General features: G+C 43.3%; 1 protein-coding gene across 1 annotated transcript in view; it reads right to left on the bottom strand.

Annotated features, from left to right (window-relative positions):
- HYDIN (HYDIN axonemal central pair apparatus protein) overlaps positions 1-23,556 on the bottom strand; it is a 429,930-nt gene that overhangs the window by 52,814 nt on the left and 353,560 nt on the right. The window contains exons 63-73 of the mRNA XM_063597736.1: positions 20,411-20,513; positions 19,899-20,186; positions 17,629-17,771; positions 14,156-14,374; positions 11,748-11,908; positions 8,682-8,779; positions 7,645-7,852; positions 6,289-6,501; positions 5,668-5,806; positions 3,318-3,483; positions 433-580 (exon numbers count right to left, since the gene is read on the bottom strand). Of these exons, the coding sequence (XP_063453806.1) occupies positions 433-580; positions 3,318-3,483; positions 5,668-5,806; positions 6,289-6,501; positions 7,645-7,852; positions 8,682-8,779; positions 11,748-11,908; positions 14,156-14,374; positions 17,629-17,771; positions 19,899-20,186; positions 20,411-20,513 (1,886 nt within the window). The remainder of the gene's footprint in view (positions 1-432; positions 581-3,317; positions 3,484-5,667; positions 5,807-6,288; positions 6,502-7,644; positions 7,853-8,681; positions 8,780-11,747; positions 11,909-14,155; positions 14,375-17,628; positions 17,772-19,898; positions 20,187-20,410; positions 20,514-23,556) is intronic.

The following is a 23,556-nucleotide window of genomic DNA, read 5'->3' as shown; positions in this document are numbered from 1 at the left end:
TGGGGTTTCACCATGTTGGCCAGGCTGGTCTCAAACTCCTGACCTCAAGTGATTCGCCTGCCTCAGCCTCCCAAAGTGCTGGGATTATAGGCATGAGCCACCATGCCTGGCCTGAAAATTAAATGTTTAATTGAAAAAGAGACTTGCCAGGCAAGCCTGAACATTGCACTGTGGATTCACATATACAGTGAATATAGCAAGGAAAAGAATACAAAGAGAAAATATTGAGATAAAGGGCTTAGAATTCTCAATGCTCCATATTCATCAGGAAAACAGATATCAGGGAGTAAGTAGGATGGAGATGGAATTGTTATGATCTAATCTTAGAGTTGAAAGCAATTATATAAATGGGGCACTGTAAGCACTGGCAGGCTTGGGGTCCTGGGCATGTCAGGAGGATGCAAACAAAATGAGACCTTCATTTTTGTTTACCTGGACAGTGGTGGGATCCAGCCTTCCATGGGACATACAAGCAGGCTGTTGCTGAAACCTTCAGAATAGCGGGAGTTGTCCTGGAAGGAAAAATCGAACCCCTGCTCCTCCTTGTTGATGATCTGCACAGTCTCCCTGGCTTCTCTGCCTGAGGAGGAAACACCAGCCCTTAGTGGGGGCCTCCTGACTGCCTGCTGGAGTCTCTCAGCAGACACCGCTTCACAGGCAAGACATTTAGAAGACATTCCCCAACCTCTTCCGCCTTTGTCTACCTCTCTTCTTTCCTTTTCCTCTACAAGTCACCTTCCTTCTTTCGGGGATTCCATGTCTTTCTTCATCAGTTGCCTGCTTCTGCTGAGTGGCTCCTCTGCCCTGGCCACAGCTCTCCTGGGATTCTGGTGACATCGTTTTCTTCCCTTGCTCCTTTAGACCCAAGAATTGTAATGCCTTCCTGAATTTGTTAATGGGGGCTTCACTCTCCTTGGTTGACCCCCTTAACTGCCCATGTATCTGTAAATAATTCTTGCATCGAATTCTTTGAAAATAGACCTTTGGTATTGGCATGAGTTTCCTGCCCAGGGCTCTGACTAATACATTTTCTCTCACTATCATCTTACGCTTTCCTCTTGGCTATTAGACCATTCATTTTCCCACATAAACTTTAGAATCATTTTATCCAATTCTCTCCCCTTCCAATTCTTTTGGGATTTGGTTGACAGATTTAGCAAATAATTTTTTGGTATAAATATGTCCCGAGCAATATTTGGACATACTCAAAATTATTAATTGCTATTTGAAATTAAAATTTATGCATCCTGTATTTTATCTGGCAACCCTAGTTGGGATTCTAATTGGAACTTGATTAAATTTGCATTTAATTTTAGGAGAACTAACAAATGATCAGATCTTGTTTGGGGGATTTTAATCAGATTTGATAGTTTTCTTCATGTAGGTCTTTTCTTGTGCATGTCTTATTACATTTATCCTTAGCTATTTTATAGGTTTTGCCAGTACCAAGTGGATGTTTTCTTTGGTTTTCTGTTTCTAGGTGCTAGTGCTAAAAAAGAAGACACTATTTTTGCATATTTGTCTTGCATCTGCCCATCTTACCGCATTATTCTGTTGAGTCTAGTAGTTTGTTTTGCTTTTTCTCTAGAGCCTCTTGTGGTTTTATGTGTATAAAATCATCAGTAAAAGCAAAACAAGATGATTTTATCCCTTTTTTCCCCAATGTTTATGCAAATTATTTAATTTTCTTGTTTTGTCATATTTGCTAAAGTCTCTAAGCAAGTGTTCAATAATAAGGGTGATAATGAACACCCTTACCTAATTCCTCATTTTAATTGAAGCAGTTTTAGTCATTTATTACAGGATCATATCTGCCTCTTGATTTTGGTTAACCTTTTTTTCCATCAATGTCCATTTTGCTATTAGAGTTTTTGTTGGGAATGTCTGCTAAATTTTGGCAATGCCTTTTCAGTGTATATTAACATGATCACATGGTTGTTCTTCTTTAATCTATTGATGTAATGATTACATTGAAACATACCACTGTTGAATTCCTGGATTAAACTCTGTCTCACTGTTGTTATTCTTATGCTACATTGCTTATTTGTTCAAAATCTTAATAAATGCCATAATTCCCCCTCCCACCTAATTATGTGTATCGGTAAAATACACATCCAGCAGTTAACACTGCTTTCCTTTGGAGTGGAAAGAGAAAGATGAGACAGGATGAATGTGGAGAGATTAAACTTTTTCTTATGCAACACCACATTGGTGGATTTACTATAAAGAATATTATGTTATAAATACAAATCTAACATATTATTAAAAAATACACTGGCTTTAGTTGTATTTTATAGACACAGCAGAGATGTCACAACCATGGGAAAGATACATGGGGTTATAAGGGACATGACAATTACTTCGTTTCACCTTCCCACTGCCTCCTGGCCTTCCTTATTCTCCCTACCCTGCTGTCCTCTTCTCTAAAGCACTTATTACCATCTGACATGGTGTATAGTTTCCTTATGTTTCTTTTGGTAGCCTGTTTCTTATTTCTAGAATGTAAGCATCAGGAAGGTACGGACTTTGGGCTTTATCCATTAGTGTAATCCCAGCCCATAGAAAAGTACCGAGGGCATTCTACAGACTCAGTGATATTTGTTGAACCAAATAAATGCATGAAAGGATGAGAGAGAAATCTGACCACTGTGGCACAGACCAAGAAGCATACAGATACCCCCCATAATCTGGGGGCAAATGCAAGAAGGATGGGCCAACTTGAGGCTCTAGAAATAAACAGTCAGCCCATGCCTTAAAGGAATCTGCCAAGTAGGATCTTTAACAAGGCTCCTAAATTTCCTTAAGCTATTAATTGTAGGTTTAAAAGATACTTGGTGGAAATTAGATTGAGCAGTAAATATTTTGTGGCCTTTTAAAAACTGATTGAGACCCTCTGATATGCTTCTGGAAGGGACCAGGAGAGGTTTCTTTTTTTTTTTTTTGAGACGGAGTCTCGCTCTGTCGCCCAGGCTGGAGTGCAGTGGCGCGATCTAGGCTCACTGCAAGCTCCGCCTCCCGGGTTCACGCCATTCTCCTGCCTCAGCCTCCCGAGTAGCTGGGACTACAGGCGCCCGCTACCACGCCCGGCTAATTTTTTGTATTTTTAGTAGAGACGGGGTTTCACCGTGTTAGCCAGGATGGTCTCGATCTCCTGACCTCGTGATCCACCCGCCTCGGCCTCCCAAAGTGCTGGGATTACAGGCGTGAGCCACCGCGCCCGGCCCGAGAGGTTTCTTATGCAAGGCTGCTCCCAGAGCTCTTGATGACCTTGCCCAGATCATGCCAACTCTAAATACATACCATCAGGACAGCCTTACCAATGAGGAGAGAGCTGAAGTTGAGGTGTGACTTGTTCAGAGAGATGAGAGGTTCGGTAGTTTTGCCTACCAGCAGGAAAGGGACTGTGATGTTGTGCTCGGGAATTAGGAAGGTCCATGATGACTCAGTGATGCCCAGATGGAAAGGTGTGAACTGGAACACGATCTAAGAAGACAATTTGGAACAGAGTGGTAAAAGACACTTCTGTATGCTTAGTCCACATGTCCCTGGAGACTTGTCAGCACGAGGGTCATGAGAGTTGATGTTACCAGGCTATTGCTACCTTTCTATAGTCCATGTAAGGGCATGTAGGTGTGGCTGTACCAGAAACGTCAATGTCTATCTGACCTGCCCACATGTCCTTCTAAGGGAGTCTCCCCCATCCACAGCTTCTGCTGGCTAAGCTGTCGTGTTTTGTGCCATGTCTTTGGATGGCATGGCTGTGCCATAGCTGACTGGACCAAAGAGTTGGTACCCATTCCAAGGAAAGACAATCCCCATACTTGTCAATAGCTGGGCACACAGCCAAAGACAATATGATTAACCGGGCCAGCCAGATTTCTCTCTCAGAAGTTTGAAATTAGAAAATGAGTGGCCAGGCCAGCTGGCAGTGGAGCTGATGGTGAAAGGTACCATGCAGGTGAGCTGGGCCATGGCATGCCATAACCAACTAGCTAAGTGATATTACAAAGTAACTGAAGAATAAATCAATCAATCAAGAGTGAAGAAACTGGTCAGTGGAGAGAGAATGGAGTAGATGGGAAGAGAGAAGCAGGCAGTCCCAGGAGGAAAGTCCAACCTCAAAAGCTACTCCTGGTTCTCTCTGTCTCTTTTTTGAGCTAACCTGAGTGAGTCTCTTTGCAATCAATCAACCAGGACTGAATGAAAGAATAATGGCATTTGGCCAAAAAAGAACCACACAGGTTAACATGCATGGTCTATACCACTGCCAGGACAATGTGGGCAGGTGCTCTGGAGGTGTGTCGCCTCAATGATATGACTGTCACTTAAAGACCAGCATGACTTTGGATGACAGATTTTGGAACTTGCCTCTTGGAACCGAGCTCACATTTGAAACATTTCTGGGCTGAAGTGGGGGCCATGATCCAGGTAGGATTGTCTCTATGGTGGACCCAGCTCCTGGACCTTGTCACATTTAACTAGATGGCCTGGGTACTGACATTATGCAGAGGTCAAAACCAGGTGAAGAGTCTACAAATATGTTTTGTTTGGTTTGGGAATTGTTAAAAAAAAAAAAAAATTGAACTAGCTACCAGCATGTAAAATAGGGCTTCACATAGAACTTTGGAATTTTGGTCAGGCGCAGTGGCTCACACCTGTAATCCCAGCACTTTGGGAGGCCGAGACGGGCAGATCACGAGGTCAGGAGATTGAGACCATCCTGGCTAACACGGTGAAACACTGTCTCTACTAAAAATACAAAAAATTAGCTGGGCGTGGTGGCGGGCGCCTGTAGTCCCAGCTACTCGGAAGGCTGAGTCAGGAGAATAGCGTGAACCCAGGAGGCGGAGCATATAGTGAGCCGAGATCGCGCCACTGCACTCCAGCCTGGGGGACAGAGCAAGACTCCGTCTCAAAAACAAAAACGAAAAAAAAGAAATTTGGAATTTTGTATTTTCCACAGTTTGGGTGAGTTGGCCCCCTTGGCCCCCATTGTCTGCAAAGTGGTCATCTACCAGAGAAGCCCTGTGGCCAGTGGCCCTGGTACCCCGTATTACCCACAAATGTCTCCTTGGCCCACTCTATTCACTTGTGTGACCCTCCTGAGGGCACAGGAATTCATAATTTTTGTTTCACGGATTTATTTCTGTCTTCAAGATTCTCTGCAACTGGCTGGACATGGGGCTCACAGATCCGTTTTGGCCAGCAAGTCTGTATTTCTTTAATTCTGCTCCATATCATTTGTGTAAACATTTAGGATGAAGCCATGGGACATGGCTCCACTCTACTTTGCCCTTTGCCTAACCAAGTAAAAACACATCGTGTCCTTTCACCATTTTTGGTCCTTTTGACAAAGATAACTTTTTATGCTACTCTATAAGTCCCAGGGTCCCCAGGCATTTGTGTCCAGTTACCTTTTGCTGCTTAAATGTTCTGTTTTTAAAAATTGCAAATATTAGAGCTCTCTGCTTCTCCATGGCTAGCCAAGAGAGCTCAGGTCTGTCTTGTCATCAGCATTGCCCAATGCATATGGCAGCCATTCACTAAATACTTGTTGATTGATGCACTACACCCTCAGGCAGTTCTTCCTGTCTATGGCACACTTTCTACACAGCAATGGCTAGAGTGATCTAAGCCTTGGGTTGAGTGGTTCTCATCTGCACATACCTCGGCTTTCTTTTCAGGGTGGATGAAGCCCTTTTCTGTAAGGCATGTGAATGCTGCAGGGTTCTGGAGACTTTCAATTTCTTCAGAGATCCAGCAGAAGGAGTAGGTGCTATTGGTTGGGTTTAGGATGGTAAAGGTCCTGGCCAGGGTGGGGAGAATTGACAGAAGAGAGTGGGACAGGGGATTGAGGATTAAGAGAAATTTCTTAGAACCTGGCCCTAACCCAGTCCCCCATCTGGGAAGCAGAACTGTTCAGAGCACTTTGTTACTGTGGAAATGAAAACTCCATCTCCTCTAGCGATCCACAGTCAGGGTAGGGTTCTGGACTTTGGAATAACAATGCTGCCAAGGGCACAACTGTGCCAATGATCCTCTGTGGTTAAGGAGGTGGTCAGGGATTATACTTTTGTGTCTTCCATATTTTCCTCAGTGGCAAAACTAAGGAGACAGAATTCAGCTTTCTTAACGTAACAGTTCTCAAAAGTCAAACCTCTAAAACTCAGGTCAAACCCCAGGATATCAAGCCTGCTTATAGGAATAGACCTAGCTCATCTATCTGAATTCTTTTAGAGTTCTTTAGGACCGATGTGAATTCAATCAATGTAAACCTAAGCAACTCACCGGAGATTCTTCCCTCCTATGCCCACAGTGGTGAACTCAATCACCCGGGTGTTTGGATCCAGAGCTCCCCCACTGGACCCTCGGAGCTCTGGGTTGCGCTGATGGCCGCTTATGTAGTCCGAGTCTTTCAGATCAAAATGGCAGATGGGCAAGGTGCTCCGCCCTTTTGCTACCAGGACCGGACCTTGCTCTCCAGGTGGCAGGTTGGGAATCCTGAGAGGATAAGGTTATTTTTATTTGTTTTATTTAGTCATCAGTTGTTGCTTTCTTAGTTGGTTGGAAATGAATATTATATCCACCAGAATGTGAGCTCTATGGGAGCAGAGGCTGGGTCTGTCTTGGTCAATAGCATCACTCAGTGCCTTGAATGCATGACTGGGCTGAGCATAAGCAGCCTGAATTTGGCTCCTTCTGTGTACCTAAGTATGGCCGCAGGTTACTTCCCCCATCAATGTTGAGAAAATATTCCTGCTGCAAAATGAGCACAGTCTTACCCTCTGGTCTCTCTCATAGGCATTTAGTGGGATATGGAAAGTGACCTGGAAATCCTAAAAAAGTATCCTGAGCTCCTCGGAAAAGGTGAACTGGATATGAGCAGATGCTCAGCTCCAGGACCAAGCTGAGGTGGCCTAGGTGTGGGAGGGGTCTCAGTGGTATGACTGCAGGAGGTCAAGGAGGCCCCAGCAGCTCACTTAGGTCTCTGCCACCCTAGGCCACAGCTCACAGGATTTTTCTGTAAGGCGATTGTACTCCTTCAAGCTTTCCTGGGAGCAAGTACCTCATCAGGGACTTTCATTGTCAGATGTCATTGGGTTAGCTTTTCTCTCACTGCTATGTACCAGGTCCACCAACTCCACCACCGCCACCACTACCACCTAATGTTTATCGTGCTTATTGTGTGCCAGGCACTGTTGTAAGCACTTTATTTGAATTAACTCATTTAACTTTCCCAACAATTCCACCAGCTGGGTATTATATTTACATTTTATGTATGAGGAAACTGTGTCTCAGAGAAGGTACAAGAAAGCTTTCCTAAGTTCATGCTTGCACAAGGACTGAAACCCACCTGGCTGTCACCAGTCTGTTGCTCAGTGGAATCCTACATGCAGCTGGGAAGGGGAAAGTAAGCAGGGGGAAGCATCTGGAGAGGTTGATGAGCAGGACAAAGACCATATTCTCCTTGTTCTCTAAAGGGTGGACCCTTTAGATCCTTCCAAAAGGAAAAGGGATAATTTGGGGCTGTGCAGGGATCTAGGGCCAGAAAGGATGGTGGCAGTGGTTGGACAGAAAAGGGGATAAGAGCCACAGAGCTTTGTGCCTGCCAAGAAGGGTGTTGTGGCGAGCACATTTTCTTACTGGCAGAAAAGGTTGCTCTCGAAGTCTCCAATGTCCAACGGGGAGAATTTTACTTTGAACTTCTGAATCTTCCCCACCAGCACGATTCCCGAAGAGGGCTCCACAGAGAAGGGCTGTGGGGAACCCTCGGCCCAGTGGTCCATGGTGCTGTCCAGGGTGCTGCCTGTGTGCATCGTGCCCTGACTAAGCTGATCTTTTTGAGCTGAACCTGGGGACAGAGAGGGAGTGGGTGATATTCTGCATTTGCAGTGAGAGGCAGGTGGAAGGGAGCCCACTTACAGGTCCTTAGGGGCCCTCTGCGGATATGGTGGATATGGACTCACCTTTTGTAGCAGCTGTACTTAACCTTGGGTACTAGAGGTAGGGAATTGCTCATATAGCTTACAGGAGACTCATGAAAAATGTTTCTATTTATTCCATAGGGTTTTCAAATTTGTTTCCTTTTGGTTCAAGCGGGTGGGTCAAGAAGATGTTTGTGCCCTAGAATAATGCGCTGTGAACATATTTTTTTGAGAATCATTGTTCTAAAGTAGGGGTTTACAATCTGGGGACCCATGGATAAGGGCCCATTCAAAAGGTCTGTGCATCTCCAAAGTTGAAATAACAATAATAATAATAATAATAATGATAGCAACTTGCCTACCAAGTGTTGGTTCCTTTTCTAGTGCTTCATATGTACCAACTGAGAACTTGGGCATGGGTGTGTATCTTCCTGGGAAAATGATTCATAACTTTCAAAAGTTTCTCCAAGGGATCTATAATCTCCCACAAGGTTAAGACCTAAGAGACAAGATTCCTAGTTATCTTGAGATGGGGCATTGGCTTAGTGCAGGGACAGAGTTCAGACTCCAGGAGGGTGGAGGTAAGTTTTGGAGTCCCTCAGGCCCATTTGGCTCTACAGACACCACAAGGTCTCTGCTTTGCTTTTCTTTAGCTACTTAGGAGACCCTCTGAGCAGTGCTGGCCTCTCCATGAACAAGGCTCTTCTAACTGGTGACTCAGGCCAGGCCCTGGGTTTTACTTGTCATTGAATTTACCTTGGTGATCTGGTTTTGCAAAGCTGACTGCCTTTGAGGTATCTTCTGAGACCCAGCTGAATTCCAGCTGCACACGTCCTGAATTAATCACATCGAACCTGCAAATCGATCAGGGAGCAGATTTGAGAAATGTGCTGCAGGTGGTTTTGGTCCTGGCTGCATGTCATCTATACTGTACTTAACCTTTTGAAGTCATGTCACTTTGTTTCTTAAATATTTTTTAAAAGGCACATTTTAAGTAATTTTATTAGAAATCATGCATATGATATACTCGAACAAGAAAATATATAGTGATTAAAAGTAAAAATATAAAAAATATTTAGCACTTAAAAGTATTTTGCATTCTTCCAACACCCTGTGCAGCAAGCTCTCAGCATGCATTGCAGTAATCCTAAACCCCCCCATGAGAGAGGAAACAAAATCTATTTCACAAGACAGCACCTCCCTCAGGAACAAATTCTATAGGCCCTCCCTTTCTGAATCACCTCCCATCAGAAACAGTGTCCCTGGCTGGGCAGGGTGGCTCACACCTGTAATCCCAGCACTTTGGGAGGCCAAGGCAGACAGCTCACTTGAGGCCAAGAATTTGAGACCAGCCTGGCCAACATGGTGAAACCCCATCTCTACTAAAAATATAAAAATTAGCCAGGTGTGGTGGCACATGCCTGCAGTCCCAACTACTCAGCTACTCAGGAGGCTGAGGCACGAGAATCGTTTGAACCCAGGAGATGGAGGTTGCAGTGAGCTGAGATCATGCCACTGGGCCACAGAGCGAGACTCTGTCGAAAGAAAAGAAAAGAAAAGAAAAGAAAGGAAGGAAGTCCCTGTGATCAGAAGCCATTTGACCCCTGCCTGTGACCCCTTTCCTGACTGAGGCACAGATTTGAATTTTAGTTACTTCAAACTCAAATTCTAAATCAGCAGAGGCTTTTCCTGCCTCAAATTTTCCTGCTTTAAGACAAGAACAGGGCTGGGTGCGGTGGCTCATGCCTGAAATCCCAGCACTTTGAGAGGCCAGGGCAAGGTGGATCACCTGAGGTCAGGAGTTCGAGACCAGCTTGGCCAACATAGTGAAACTCTGTCTCTTCTAAAAATACAAAAATTAGCTTGGCGTGGTGGCGTGCACCTATAGTCCCAGCTACTCGGGAGGCTAAGGCAGGAGAATCACTTGAACCCAGAAGGTGGAGGTTGCAGTGAGCTGAGATCGCACCATTGCACTCCAGCCTGGGTGACAGAGCAAGACTCCGGCTCAAAAAAAAAAAAAAAAAAAAAAAAAAAAAAAGAACAGGGAGGCAGAGTTTTTTTCTGGGATCACTATTAAACTTGATCACAGTTAACAGTAGAAAGATGAAACCTTGGTACAAGAAAAAGAGAATGATGATGAAATAAATCCACATGCCCTTCCTGGTTTTAGGGGAATAGTAAGAGTTAGGAGTTTGGGTGAGGAGTAGGTCTACAGTGGGATGTAGAGATTAGATTTCCACTCTCTAGTCCAGGTAGACAGACCATCTAGTTTCACCTGAAATCAAGTGCTTTGACCACAGTGGCTTGTGTTTATTTTGTAAATTTATGAGCACTTGTATTTATTCTAAAGATAATTTTTATAAAGTGAAGAAATCTCAGTGGCACAGAGTACTTTTTATAAAAAGAGTTCTCAGTTTAGGGGTTGGCAAACTTTTCTAAAGGGCCAGATAGTAAGTTTTTTGTCTTTGTGTCCCATACGGTCTCTGCAATGACTCAGCTCTGCCTTTGTAGTAGGAACGCAGCCACAGATAGGTCATAAATGAATGGGCATAGCTGCATGCCAGCAAAACTTTATCTACAAAAACAGGCTACAGGCCACAGTTTGCTGACCCCTGCTTTAGGTGAAATGATCATCAGCAGAAGATCACATTTCCTGACATTTATCTTTTGGTTCTATCGTAATTTGCAAAGATGTTTAGAATTCAACAAATGCACGATGAGTTGAATGAGCTAATTACTAACTTGTATGCAGTAGAAATGTCAGTGGCTTACATTTTTGTCCTTGTATGTGTTGCACATGTTGCTCTCTCTGCCTAGAGAGAGCCCTTCATTCTCGCTTCTTCACTTGGCTACCCCTATTCTCACTTCTTTCACTCTCACTTTGTTCTCACTTCTTTACTTGGTTACCTCCTATCTGTCCTCTAAAGTTCAGCTGGGGAACTACCTTGTCCAGGAAGCCTTCCTTGACTCTCTTGATCTGCTTTAAACACCCCTTTGCTTCATGCACATGACATCATGCTGTAATGAAAAATTCTCCTGTTTCTATCTGTCCCCCGGCTGCCACCCTCAGATTATGAGCTCTTTGAAGGCAGGGCCCATGGCATCCTTGAGTCCCTGTGTCTGAATGTGGGTGAAGGGTTAACATAACCTTTTCTCCTTCTCAAAGATGAATTTGACTCTGAAATAGCTTTCTAGGTCTGTTCCCCTGGAGACTTGATAAGGGAGGAATGTCAGTTGTATTATTAGGTGACATTGTTTATACTAAAAATGGCCCCGATGAGTAAATGACATGTGGACTGGGAGGAACTATGACCACCTAGAGGGAAGCCATAGCTGTGGGGTTCTCTGAGTGTAGTGACTCTTGTAACTGGGCATATTGTCTGCAGGGACCCCAGAAGATATATCTGCAGAGTGGTTAGGAGAAATGGTGGTCTTTTGGGTCTGGGCTTCTAAGCTTAGATGGACCCTATACCCACCAGTGTGGATATTGTCTGGGTTACCACTTGGTGCATGGGCAAAAAGAACAGATCCTGGGTGGCTGTGTAGACTGCTGCAAGGACTGCTCCCACTAAAGTGGATTGCCTGATGCCGCCCTCCTGGTGTACTACATTTCCTGGCCTATATCTTGATTTCAAGTGTGAATTTCAATAGCTCTGTGGGCCTGAATGTTTCATTGGACCTAAGACAACACTCTGGTGCATGCCACACAGATACGATGCCTAGTAGATGCTGCTGTAGATAATAGACATTTGATGAGTGAGTGAGTGAATGATGGAATGAAAGAGCTTTCCATCTAGTGTCATGAGACTTTTGATGACTCACTCAAACACTCGGGTCTGGTAAACCAAGGTTTCCTTAAAGCGCACATCTCTTGCTTGGCAATGGTATGAAGCGAAATCCACATTGGCACTGATTTGAAGCTGCAGTTCTTGGTAGTTTTCTTCTAGTACTGAGTGAGCAGGTTCCGGATCCGTCTCTATCACCTGTAACAAAGGCAGCTGTGTCCTCAGAGATGCAGAGCACAGGGACAGAAAAACTGACAATGGAAGAGAATAGAGAGACCAGAAACATTCTAGGCATATATAAAATTTAGGTACACTATGTGACAATAAAGTCCTGGCAGATCACTAGGGAACAGACAGGCTAAATGAAAAAGGGATCTAGTAAGATTAGTCATCTAGATGAAAAATATGAAATTGGATCCTTGCTTCACAACATACATAAAATCCAGGTGGGCCAAGAGCTGAAATATCAAAAAAACAAAAGTCTTAAAAATATATAAGTGAACATCTTTCCGGGAGGAAAGAGTTTTAAAAATAAGACACAAAAAGTAATACATATAAAAGAAGGGATTAATAAACTTGATGATATTCAAATTAATAACAGAAAAGATAAACTAGGCCAGGCATGGTGGCTCACGCCTATAATCCCAGCACTTTGGGAGGCCGAGGTGGGTGGATCACTTGAGGCTAGGAGTTTGAGACCAGCCTGGCCAACATGGTGAAACCCTGTCTCTGCTAAAAGTACAAAAGTTAGCCGGGTGTGGTGGTGCATGCTTGTAATCCCAGCTACTTGGGAGGCTGGGGCATGAGACTCTCTTGAACCTAGGAGGTGGAGGTTGCAGTGAGCCGAGATTGTGTCACTGTATTCTGGCCTGGGCGAAAGAGCAAAACTCTGTCCCCCTCAAAAAAAAAAAAAAAAAAAAAAAAGATAAACTATAAATTTGGTAAGGATATTTGCAGACAAATAATACGAACAGAAGAGTTTATAAAAAATAAAACAACTCACACAAAGTATAAGTATCATAATTGAAAAATGAGCAAAAGGCACGAAAAGGCATTCCTGCAAGGGATAACTTGTATGACTAGTAATCATATGAAAAAATACTCAGCCTTATTTGTGATCAGAGATCAGGACAATGCAAAATAGGCTCATAATGAGACCATTTCCCATTCATTCAAATGATAAAAATCAAGAAGTCTGACAATACCAAGTGTTGGAGAGGACATGGATCAATAAGCTCTCTGCTGTAGGAGTATAAATTGGTACAGCTACTCTGGAAAATACTGGGGGATTATCTTGGCAAGTTGAACATTCATATATCCAATGAGTCAGCAATTCCACTTCTAGGAATATAAACTCTAACAAATGAACACCATGTGAATAATACATCTGTGATAGCAAAACCCCAAATAATTTTCAAAAGGAGAAGGGAGAAATCATAATGGAATTTTATGTAGAAGTGAAATGGATACACTACAGCCACATGCAACAATATGGATGATCACATACAATAACATTTTTTAAAAGTTAAAACTACAACTAACAATATATGTTTTATTTTTATTTTTTGAGAAAGAGTCTCACACTGTGTATTCCAGGTTGGAGTACAGTGGTGCAATCATGGCCCACTGCAGCCTTGACCTCCCAGAGCTCAGATGATCCTCTCACCTCAGCCTCCTGAGTAGCTGGGACTATAGGCATGCACCATCACGCCCAGCTAATTTTTGGTAGAGATGGGATTTCACCATGTTGCCCAGGTTGGTCTCAAACTCCTGGGCTCAAGCAATCTGCTTGCCTCAGCCTCCCAAAGTTTTGGGATTACAGGCATGAGCCACTGTGCCTGGCCTGATATACCTTTTAGTGTGCATAGATTAAAAAAAGAACAAAAAACAAAAACCAAGGGAGTAAACAAGTCAAGTCAAGATAGTGATTACTTCTAGGATGGAGGCAGAGGGTGGAATGGCTGAGAATTACACAGGTAGTCAATATTCTACTTCCCGTGTTGGGTGTGGGTTTGTCTCTGTGTATTATATTGTTTTTAAAAAAACTAACCAAGGAATGAATAAAAGAAGGGCACACATGGACCAAAGATGAGATCCTGTCATGAACCAAAGATTATTACAAATGTGATTCTGGACACCTGAGGGAAAAGGGAAACAACCAAAAGATTAGCATTGACATTTTTGAAGAAGGAAAAGGTGGGAGGACTTGCTCAACTGCTTATCAAGACTTAAGCTAAAGGTCTACCAGTGAAGATGTGTGGTATGTGTAGCATTGATGGCAGGCAGCATGTGTAGAAGTTTAGTTTGTCACTTTTGGAATCAAGGTCAAGTAGAATGGGAACCTTTTCTTTTTTCTGTGAAAAAAGGAAATGATGAGGGACTTGAGACCAGTAGGAATCCAAGCATGGAGGCCTGGTCAGATTGGTGCTTGATGTCCCCACTTACTTTTCGTTTTGTAGTGAAAGTCCCAGGCATGTTTCTGGGTACGTCCACCCACTTGACTGTGTGCATGTGGTCATCCCAGTCGGGGACCTGGTCTGCAGGGAGCTGGAACATAATCCTGGAGAGCTTGCACCTGATCCGCATATTCTTTAGGTTGATGGGTACATCTGACTTCATGGTCACCACTATGTCCTTGGCACACCCAGGGTGGAGGTGGCCCATCTAGGGAAGAGCCTGGTATTAGTATTTTTGAGAATCCAATCTTGAGGACTCTTGATACCTGCTGGTGATATTCTAGAGAAGGGAAGGAGCCAAAGGTCTTGGCAAAAAATGCATCAGTTAAGCCTGTGTATGTAGACAGAATTAAATATGTACAAGAGGATCTTAGGTAGAAACATAATAATAATAACAAGAACAACTAATATTTATCAAATGTACTTGCTTCAGGCACTATTCTAAACCTTTACACAATTCTACGAATCCCTACAACAACCCTATGAGGGGTACAGCTATTATTCTTATTTTATAGACAATGAAACTTGTAACTTGGTTGAGGTCATTAATTTTTGAGGAGTTGGATTCAGACCCAGGCAATCTGGCTCCAAATGCCATACTCTTAATCAATATGATCTATACAAATTATGGACGGAGGAATACAGTACACTAGCAGTTCTCCAAAGGTGTTCTGGTGACCTTGGGATCCCCAAGACCTTTTCAGGGGATAAATGAGGTCAAGACTATTTTCATAGTAATATGAAGATGTTATTTGACTTTTTCACTCTCATTTTCTCATAAGTGTACAATGGAGTTTTCTAGAGGTTATGTGATATATGGTGATATGGTCTGGCTGTGTCTCCACCCAAATCTCATCTTGAACTGTAGATCCTATAATCCCCACATGTTGTGGGAGGGACCTGGTGGGAGATAATTGAATCATGGGGGCAGTTTTCCCCATACTGTTCTTGTGGTAGTGAATAAGTCTCACAAAATCTGATGGTTTTATAAGGGGTTTCCCCTTTTGCTTGACTCCCATTTTTCTCTCTTGTCTGCTACCATGTAAAATGTGCCTTTTGCCTTCTGCCATGATTGTGAGGCATCCCCAGCTATGTGGAACTGTGAGTCCATTAGCCTCTTTATAAATTACCCAGTCTCGGGTATGTCTTTATCAGCAACGTGAAAATGAACAAATATAGTAAATTGGTACTGGTATAGTGAGTGGGGCACTGCTGTAAAGATACCTGAAAATGTGGAAGTGACTTTGGAACTGGGTAACAGGCAGAGGTTGGAACTGTTTGGAGGGCTCAGGAGAAGACAGGAAAATGTGGGAAAGTTTGGAACTTCTTAGAGACTTGTTGAATGGCTTTGACCAAAACGCTGATGATATGGACAATGAAATCCAGGCTGAGATGGTCTCAGATGGAGATGAGAAACTTGTTGGGAACTGGAGCAAAGGTGACTCTTGCTATGTTTTAGCAAAGAGACTGGTGGCATTTGGCCTTGCCCTAGAGATCTGTGGAACTTTGAACTTGAGGGAGATGATTTAGGTTATCTGGCATAAAAAAATTTCTAAGCAGCAAGACGTTCAAGAGGTTCCTTGGGTGCTCTTAAAAGCATTCAGTTTTAAAAGGGAAACAGAGCATAAAAGTTCAGAAAACTTTCAGCCTGATGATAGAAAAGAAAAACCCATTTTCTGAGGAGAAATTCAAGCGGGCTTCAGAAGTTTGCAAAAGTAGTGAGGAGCCAAATGTTAATGGCCAAAACAATGGGGAAAATGTCTCTAGGGCATGTCAGAGACCTTTGTGGCAGCCCCTCCCATCACAGACCCAGAGGCCTGGGAGGAGAAAATGGTTTTGTGGGTGGCCCAGGGACCCCCCTGCTGTGTGCAGCCTAAGGATGTAGAGCTCTGCATCCCAGCCACTCTGGTCATGGCTAAAAGGGGCCAAGGTGTGGCTCAGGACATGGCTGCAGAGGGTGCAAGCCCCAAGACTTGGCAGCTTCCATGTGGTGTTGAGCCTGTGGGTGCATAGAAGTCAAGAATTGAGGTTGGGAACCTCCACTGTGCCCAGCCTCTCTTCCTTCTTTGATTAAGGCTTTGGTAATAAAAATAATGCACAAAAGCAGATTACCCTATTATATTATACTGTGTTTGTTTCTTCACAGGCAAAATGCAGATAATAGTAGTATCTATGGCTGGGCACAGTGGCTCATGCCTATAATCCCAGCATTTTGGGAGGCCGAGGCAGGTGGATTGCTTGAGCTCAGGAGTTTGAGACCAGACTGGACAACACGGTGAAACCTGTCTCTGCCAAAAATACAAAAAAATTAGCCAGGTGTGGTGGTGTGCATCTGTTGTCCCAGCTACTTGGGGGGCTGAGGTGGGAGAATCACTTGATCTTGGGAAGTGGAGGTTGCAATGAGCCAAGATTGTGACACTGCACTCCATCCTGGGTGACCGAGTGAGACTATCTCAACAAACAAACAAAAACAAAAAAAAGTAGTATCTGCCTTATAGCATTGTTCAGAGGATTAACCATGGTCTTAGAACTATTTTTGGCATATAGTAACCACTCAATTTACAAATAAAGTGGTATACCAGCTCTATTCAGGGTTGGATTTGGACCATGACGAAACGGAATGGTCAGGGTCCTAATGAACTTTACATCACTCCAAAAAGCAAAATTTATCCCTAATAGCGCTCAAAGATTTAAAGATGACAAAGTCCCCAATGCCTTTGCTCCATCCCCCTTGAATACTGTGCTTGAGCAGACTCACTGGCTGTGTGTCAACAGAGCAGGAGGCAGTGAAGACACTGGGGTGTGCCAGTGCTCTGGGAACTCAGAAATGAACTATCTACAAAAAGCAACCACTGGCCAGAGGCAACGATCTGCTAGAACGTTATCCTAGGCCTTGTTCAATGTCAAGCTTTAGTCAGCAATTCAAAAAAAAATGTGTGCTGTGGAGATGCTAAATGAAGAGGTTAGAAAATTCCAGGTAAAACAAAATTAACAAGGTTTTAACATGCCAAAGAGAACCAGGAATATTTAAGGAAGGATGGAGCTTGGAACATTTTCTAAATCTCACTTGTCCACAGAACCCATCACCCCCATTCTAGCTTTTGGCGAAGCATTTTGAAGGACTGATACTCTAAAGGACACACACTTAGGAGGACACAGCTCCACAATCTGGGATAGGAAGACTAGGACCTGTATTCATCTATACAGGCCTCCACAGGGCCCCTTGACAGCAGCCTAGCAACAGTTTTGGTCAACTTCATTCTCCGTCTTCCCCTCTTAACCAGGAGAGACATGAACAGTGTTCTTTGCTACTAGGTATGAGTGAGGGATGATTCCTGGGCTGTCTCTCAGCTTGAGATGCATTAATTCCATTCCATGCATCCACGGGAAAGGGCTGACAATCAGTCTGGGGTTGGCTTAGGACTAAGGGATTCCAAAAAATGATGAATGACTTTTATTTACCTGTGGGGAGAAAGCAATTGTAGCTGAAACAGGCCATTCAAACCGTATCAAGTTCACTTGGCTGTGATTTGTGACTGTGAAGCTCGCATTATAGCTGTGTCCAATGTGGCAGTCCCCAAATTGGATGTGGTCCACCAGAGCAGCTAGGGATTAGAAGCAGAAGGCTGTGAGTCCTCCCTGGCCTCCACTGAGGGCCTGCTTCCTTAAGGAGGCATAGTGCTTCACTCACATGCAGTCCTTCCATCCTTGGATGGCTATATTTGAAAAACCTAGAATCTCTGAGTAACAAGATTTCTATCCTCAAGGAATCTATCTATCCACCCATCCATCCATCTATCCACCCATCCATCCATCCATCATCATCCACCCACCCATCCATCCATCCATCATCCACCCACCCATCATCTACCCATCCATCATCTATCTATCCATCCATCCCTCTCATCCATCCATTATCCACCCATCCATCATCCACCTATCCATCACTCACCTATCCACCCATCCATCCATCATCCATCCATCCTCCACCATCCACCCTCCCCCATCCTGCCATCATCCATCCACCCACCCATCCAGCCATCATCCACCCACCCACCCATCATCCATCCACCCTCGCATCCATCCATCATCCACCCATCCACCATCCGCCTATCCACCCATCCATCATCTCCCTACCCACCCATCCATCCATCCATCCATTATCCACCCTCCCATCCATCCATCATCCACCTGCTCACTCACTCAACCATCCATCATCCACCCATCCATCATCCATCCATCCATGCATCCATCCATATATCCATCCATCATCCACCCACCCATCCATCCATCCATCATCCACCCATCCATCCATTAATTCATCTATCATCTACCTACCCACTCACCCATCATCCACCTACCCACTCACCTATCTACCCATCATCATCCACCCATCCATCCATCATCTACTCATCCATGCATGCATGCATGTATCCGTCCATCCATTCATCTATCATCTACCCATCCATCCCTCTATCCCTTCATCCATCCATCCATCATCCATTCACCCACCTTAGCCCTCACCTCCATTTGTACAAGAGAAAACATAGGTCCCCAACTCTATTTGTTTGGTGAGAAAATATTATAAAGGATTGGGATTGCCAGATAAAATATAGGAGTCCTGGTTAAATTTGAATTACAGATAAGAAATGAATAATTTTTAGGATAAGTATGTCCCATGCCATGTTTGGGATATACATGTACTAAAAATTATTCATAGTCTAACCAAAATTCCAATTTATTGAGGAGTCTTGTATTCTGATTTGCTAACTCTGGCAATCCTATTATGGGCATGAAATCTGAGTTCTGAACTTAGATTCACTGCTGGCTCCTGCTTGAGCCTTGGTAAGAGAGATGTCACCCTGTAGCCTCAAACAGGGCTGAAACACCAGGTATATGAGGAGTGTTGATTTCAACCCATGTTGTGTAGACCACCTAACGGTACATTCCAGGACTTTAATTAAGCTTCTAGGTAAACTATGGGACTCTGTTTATAACTCACTTTTTAGCAACCAACCACATAATTAGGGCGCTTAACCAATGCCTTCTGATGATAACAATTTGATGATAAATTTTTCCAATCCCCAAAAATGTCAACTAAATGAAGCTTTAGTGCTTGATAGATTGCAGCACAACATGTCTTAAGCTTTAGTATAAAAACACGTCACCTGGGGCCTTGTTAAAATGTGGATTCTGATTCAGTAGGGCAGGGGGGTCTGAAACCCCCATTTCTAACAAGCTCCCAGGTGATGCTGATGCCATAGGATCTCAAACTGCTCATTGAGTAGTGGGGCTGTGCAGAGTGATGTTCTAGAAGTGCCCAAACCTATACTCTCTCTAATAAACAGACAATGCCAACACAAGCCAGCTAATAAATGCAGACAGGAAAAACTGCAAGGCATTTATTTGCTTATTAGTTGAACCAGAATTTGAATATCAAACTATAAGCTCCTTAAGAGTAGAGACTTCCTTGTTAATTTTGAAACTCCAGGGATCAGCATGCCTGGAACATGTACTTGGTGATCAATACATATTCATCGAGTGAACACATGAATAAATGGAAGGATGGATGCCATGACTGAGCCAGGCATGCCAGAGCATAGAGTAATGAAGAGGAGAGTCAGTCCTAAATTCTCAGGGAGCTAACCAACCTGTTATTTAAATTTACTCTCATTTAAAACAAATGACCCAGTAGCCAACACTTGCCAACACTTCACTGCTGTTTCTCCCACCTGCCGCCAAGTCTTCCATATCATTGTCCTCGATGATCTCTGTGAACTCAGAGATACTTATGTCTTCCTGGCTGGTGGGGGCCACCAGCCCATGGATGTTGTCCAAGGTGATGTCATCCTCATAGCCCTCTCCCACCATGTGGATGGAGGTCTCCTCATATTGGTTGTTGATCACTGACAAGTGGATGATACCTCTCATCCTCCCAACCTTCTGGGAGTGGAAAACGACATCAAATTCAGCTGTATCTCCAGGAGAAACAACCAAGGAGGCTGTGTGAGCTTTCTTTGCTGCAAAGAGAAGAGAGAAGATATGATTTAGAACTAGTTTCAAGAAATGTGTATCTATAAAGACCCCTGTTGAAGGGAAAGTAACCCTAGAATGGGAACGAGCCTTAGCTAGAGGCCAGTGGTGACGAGACTGGGCATTCCCCTCTGGCTGGGCCTTGAGTGGTCCCCTAATGAAGCAGCTACTGAGATCCATTGCCCTCTAGAAGCACCCTCCCCACACTTACCTTTTACATGTGGTTTGTTTTCCTCTGTGATGTAGATGTACGCGGTGGTGGGCCTCCCTTTCAGGGAGAAGACTCCTAGCTCATCCTGCAGGTCAACATGCAGCTGGCAGAAGGAAAGCAGGGATGAGTGCTAGGCTTACAGGCTGCTCATGGGCTTTGAGTCTGGGGTGAGATACTGTGCTGTGTTTGGGGCAGGACCCCAAAAAGGTATTATGCCTAGTATTCACTTTTTTGAATTTCTTATTAAGAGAGATAAATAATAAATATTAGACCTGGAGAGGACAGAAGAACATTCAGTCAGATCAGCCCTTGATATCTGAGTGAGGAACTGGAGGTCCAAGGAGTATGCAGAACTTTCCAGATCATGTAGGTAGTGTCAAAATGTGGTTGCCAACACCTCTGTCATTAACAGAGGCAGTTATAAAATATACGCTAGGCTAATAAAATGCAAATGAATACTTGTAATTCTATAAGGGCCTGCATTAATGTCAATTCCTAAAAACCAGTATCTCCTAGGTGCTATGCATTAGTTTAGTTGCCTGATAGTGTCATGTTGAGCATCCTACCACGATAAGAGAAAAAACAAGGTGGTCATTTGACCTACTTGGAGAAAGTGGTGGTTTCTGGCCCATTATAAGGAAGATAAGACTAAAGCCATGCATCTGATTTCGGATATGAGACATCAGCAGGCATTGAAGACAGTAATGCTGGCACCATCATGAAAAAGATTGAATAATATAAAATATGAGGCATGGAGAAGGCAGAAATAGTGATATCACACGGGAAGCTTCTGAGATAAAAAATTATGTATTTAGAAACAACTTTAATAAGAAACTATATGGAAGAATTATATGTAAGAATATTGACATAAAAGATCTAAATAAATGGGTGGAAATCCTAAATGTTCCTGGTGGAGAGTCTAAATACTCCGCAAGCAGAAATCCTACCAGATTCAGAGGCTTCCCGATGGGATTTTTAAAGGAACGTTATAAAATAATTATAAAGCTTATTTGAGAGATTAATAGGTGAAAATTGTTAAGAAAAATGGCAAAAACAGGGAATGGGTGGATAGGAATTCACTGAACTAGATGCTAAAACATATTATAAAGCCACAATAATGGAAACGATGCAGGGTAATGGTAAACTAGGTAACCTGAGCTCAAGGCAACAACAATTGCCAGACTAAATATATAAAAAAAATTTTTTTTAAAGCATAACAGAGCTATGAAGAGAATGAGGAGTAAATAGACCAGGATCTGTGAGAGTATAGAAATCCAGCACGGTCAGTCTCACTTTCTGGGCAGTTTTTGTCCGCCCAGAGCATTTGCCAGTCAGGAAAAGGTAGACAGGAGGCTTGTCTGCACATTTTTTTTTTTTTAAATTTTGATATGGAATCTCACTCTGTCACCCAGGCCGGAGCGCAGTGGTGAAATCTTGGCTCACTGCAACCTTTGTCTCCCGGGTTCTGGCAATTCTCCTGCCTCAGCCTCCAGAGTAGCTAGGATTACAGGCGCGAGTCACCATGCCCAGCTAATTTTTGTATGTTTTTAGTAAAGATGGGATTTTACCAGGTTGTCCAGGCTGGTCTCAAAATCCTGATCTGCCCACCTCAGCCTCCCAAGTTGCTGGGATTACAGGCGTTGTCTGTACTTTTTATGGTCTTTTGGTGCTAAGAGGGCAAAAGTTCAAGGCCTGTGGAAGGTGACAATGCTTTCTTCTGGGCTGGGACCTCATAAGATGAAAGGTGAGCTGGATATAAACCAGCTTTCCCAAGGGTGGCAATCCTGCTCTGAGTCATCTGGGTAATCCAGAAAATCTCAAACCCTAACACTGGCTTAAAGTGATCCTGAATTTCTAGTGCCCCCAAGTGTTGGGCAGAAGCAAATGAAAATTGCCTCTGAAGAAAAATATGATCCTTAGTTTAATGATTTCTAAATAACTTTTACAATATAATACCCAACACATGAACAGAAGATAACCAGGCACATGAGGAGGCAGGGCAACATGGGCAAAGATGAGTAGAAATAGTAGAAAAAGATGAGTAGAAATACCAGAAAGAGCCACAATGACTGTGGATTTTGGAATTATCTGGTATAGACTGTAAAATGCCTATGATTACTGTGTTCAAGAAATAAAAGTCATGTCTGACAGTTTCAGCTAGAAACTAGAAACAGTAAACATGAATTATTCAGATTTTTAAAACAGCCTAATAGAAATTCTAAGACTGAAAAATATAATAACTTAAGGACTTAATGGAAACTTTAACAGTAGATTCAATACAGCTAAAGGGAGAGTTAATAAACTGAAGACAGGTCAAAAGAAATTATGCAGAATGAAGCCCAGAGGAAAAGTGAGTGGAAAATATAGTGAGACTAGAGACACAGAAGATATAGTGAGAAGGTCTTCTATATATTTAATTATCATCCCAGAAGTAGAGATTAGAGAGAATGAAATAGAAACAATATTTAAAGACATGTCTAGAAATTTTCCAAAATTGACTTAATTTTAATCCACAGAATCAAGAAGTCTAGTGAATTCTAACAAGGATAAATTAAAAGAACTCCACACCTGGACATATCATAGTAAAACTGTAGAAAACAAAGTGAAAATGTAAAAGGCAGTCAGAAAAAAAGAATGCCTTAAAGTAGCAGTCCCCAACCTTTTTGGCACCAGCAACTGGTTTCATGGAAGACAATTTTTCCATGGACCAGGCAATGGGGAATGGTTTTGGGTTGAAACTGTTCCACTTCAGATAATCAGGCATTAGATTCTTATAAGGAGCACGCAGCCTAGATCCCTCACACATGCAGTTCAAAATAGGGTTTGCACTCCTATGAGAATCTAATGCCACTGCTGATCTGAGAGGAAGGGAGCTCAGGTGGTAATGTGAGTGATGGGGTGTGGCTGTAAATACAGATGAGCTTTTGCTCATGAGTCTGTGGCCTGGGGGTTGGGGACCCCTGTCTTAAAACATTTTAGGCTTATAGCTGACAACTCAGCAGTTAACAACGGAAACCGGAATACATTGGAATAATATCTCCCATTTGCTGAAAGAAAACAACTGCCAAACCAGAACTCTATAGCCAGTAAAAACGATGTTTAAAATGAAGGAGAAATAGAGACTTCACCACCAGCAGACCCCCATT

The sequence above is a fragment of the Pan paniscus genome, chromosome 18, assembly GCF_029289425.2.
Source record: "Pan paniscus chromosome 18, NHGRI_mPanPan1-v2.0_pri, whole genome shotgun sequence".
Lineage (NCBI taxonomy): Eukaryota > Metazoa > Chordata > Mammalia > Primates > Hominidae > Pan > Pan paniscus.
The sequence above is the reverse complement of the archived record's forward strand: the minus strand, read 5'-3'. Positions and strand labels throughout refer to the sequence as shown.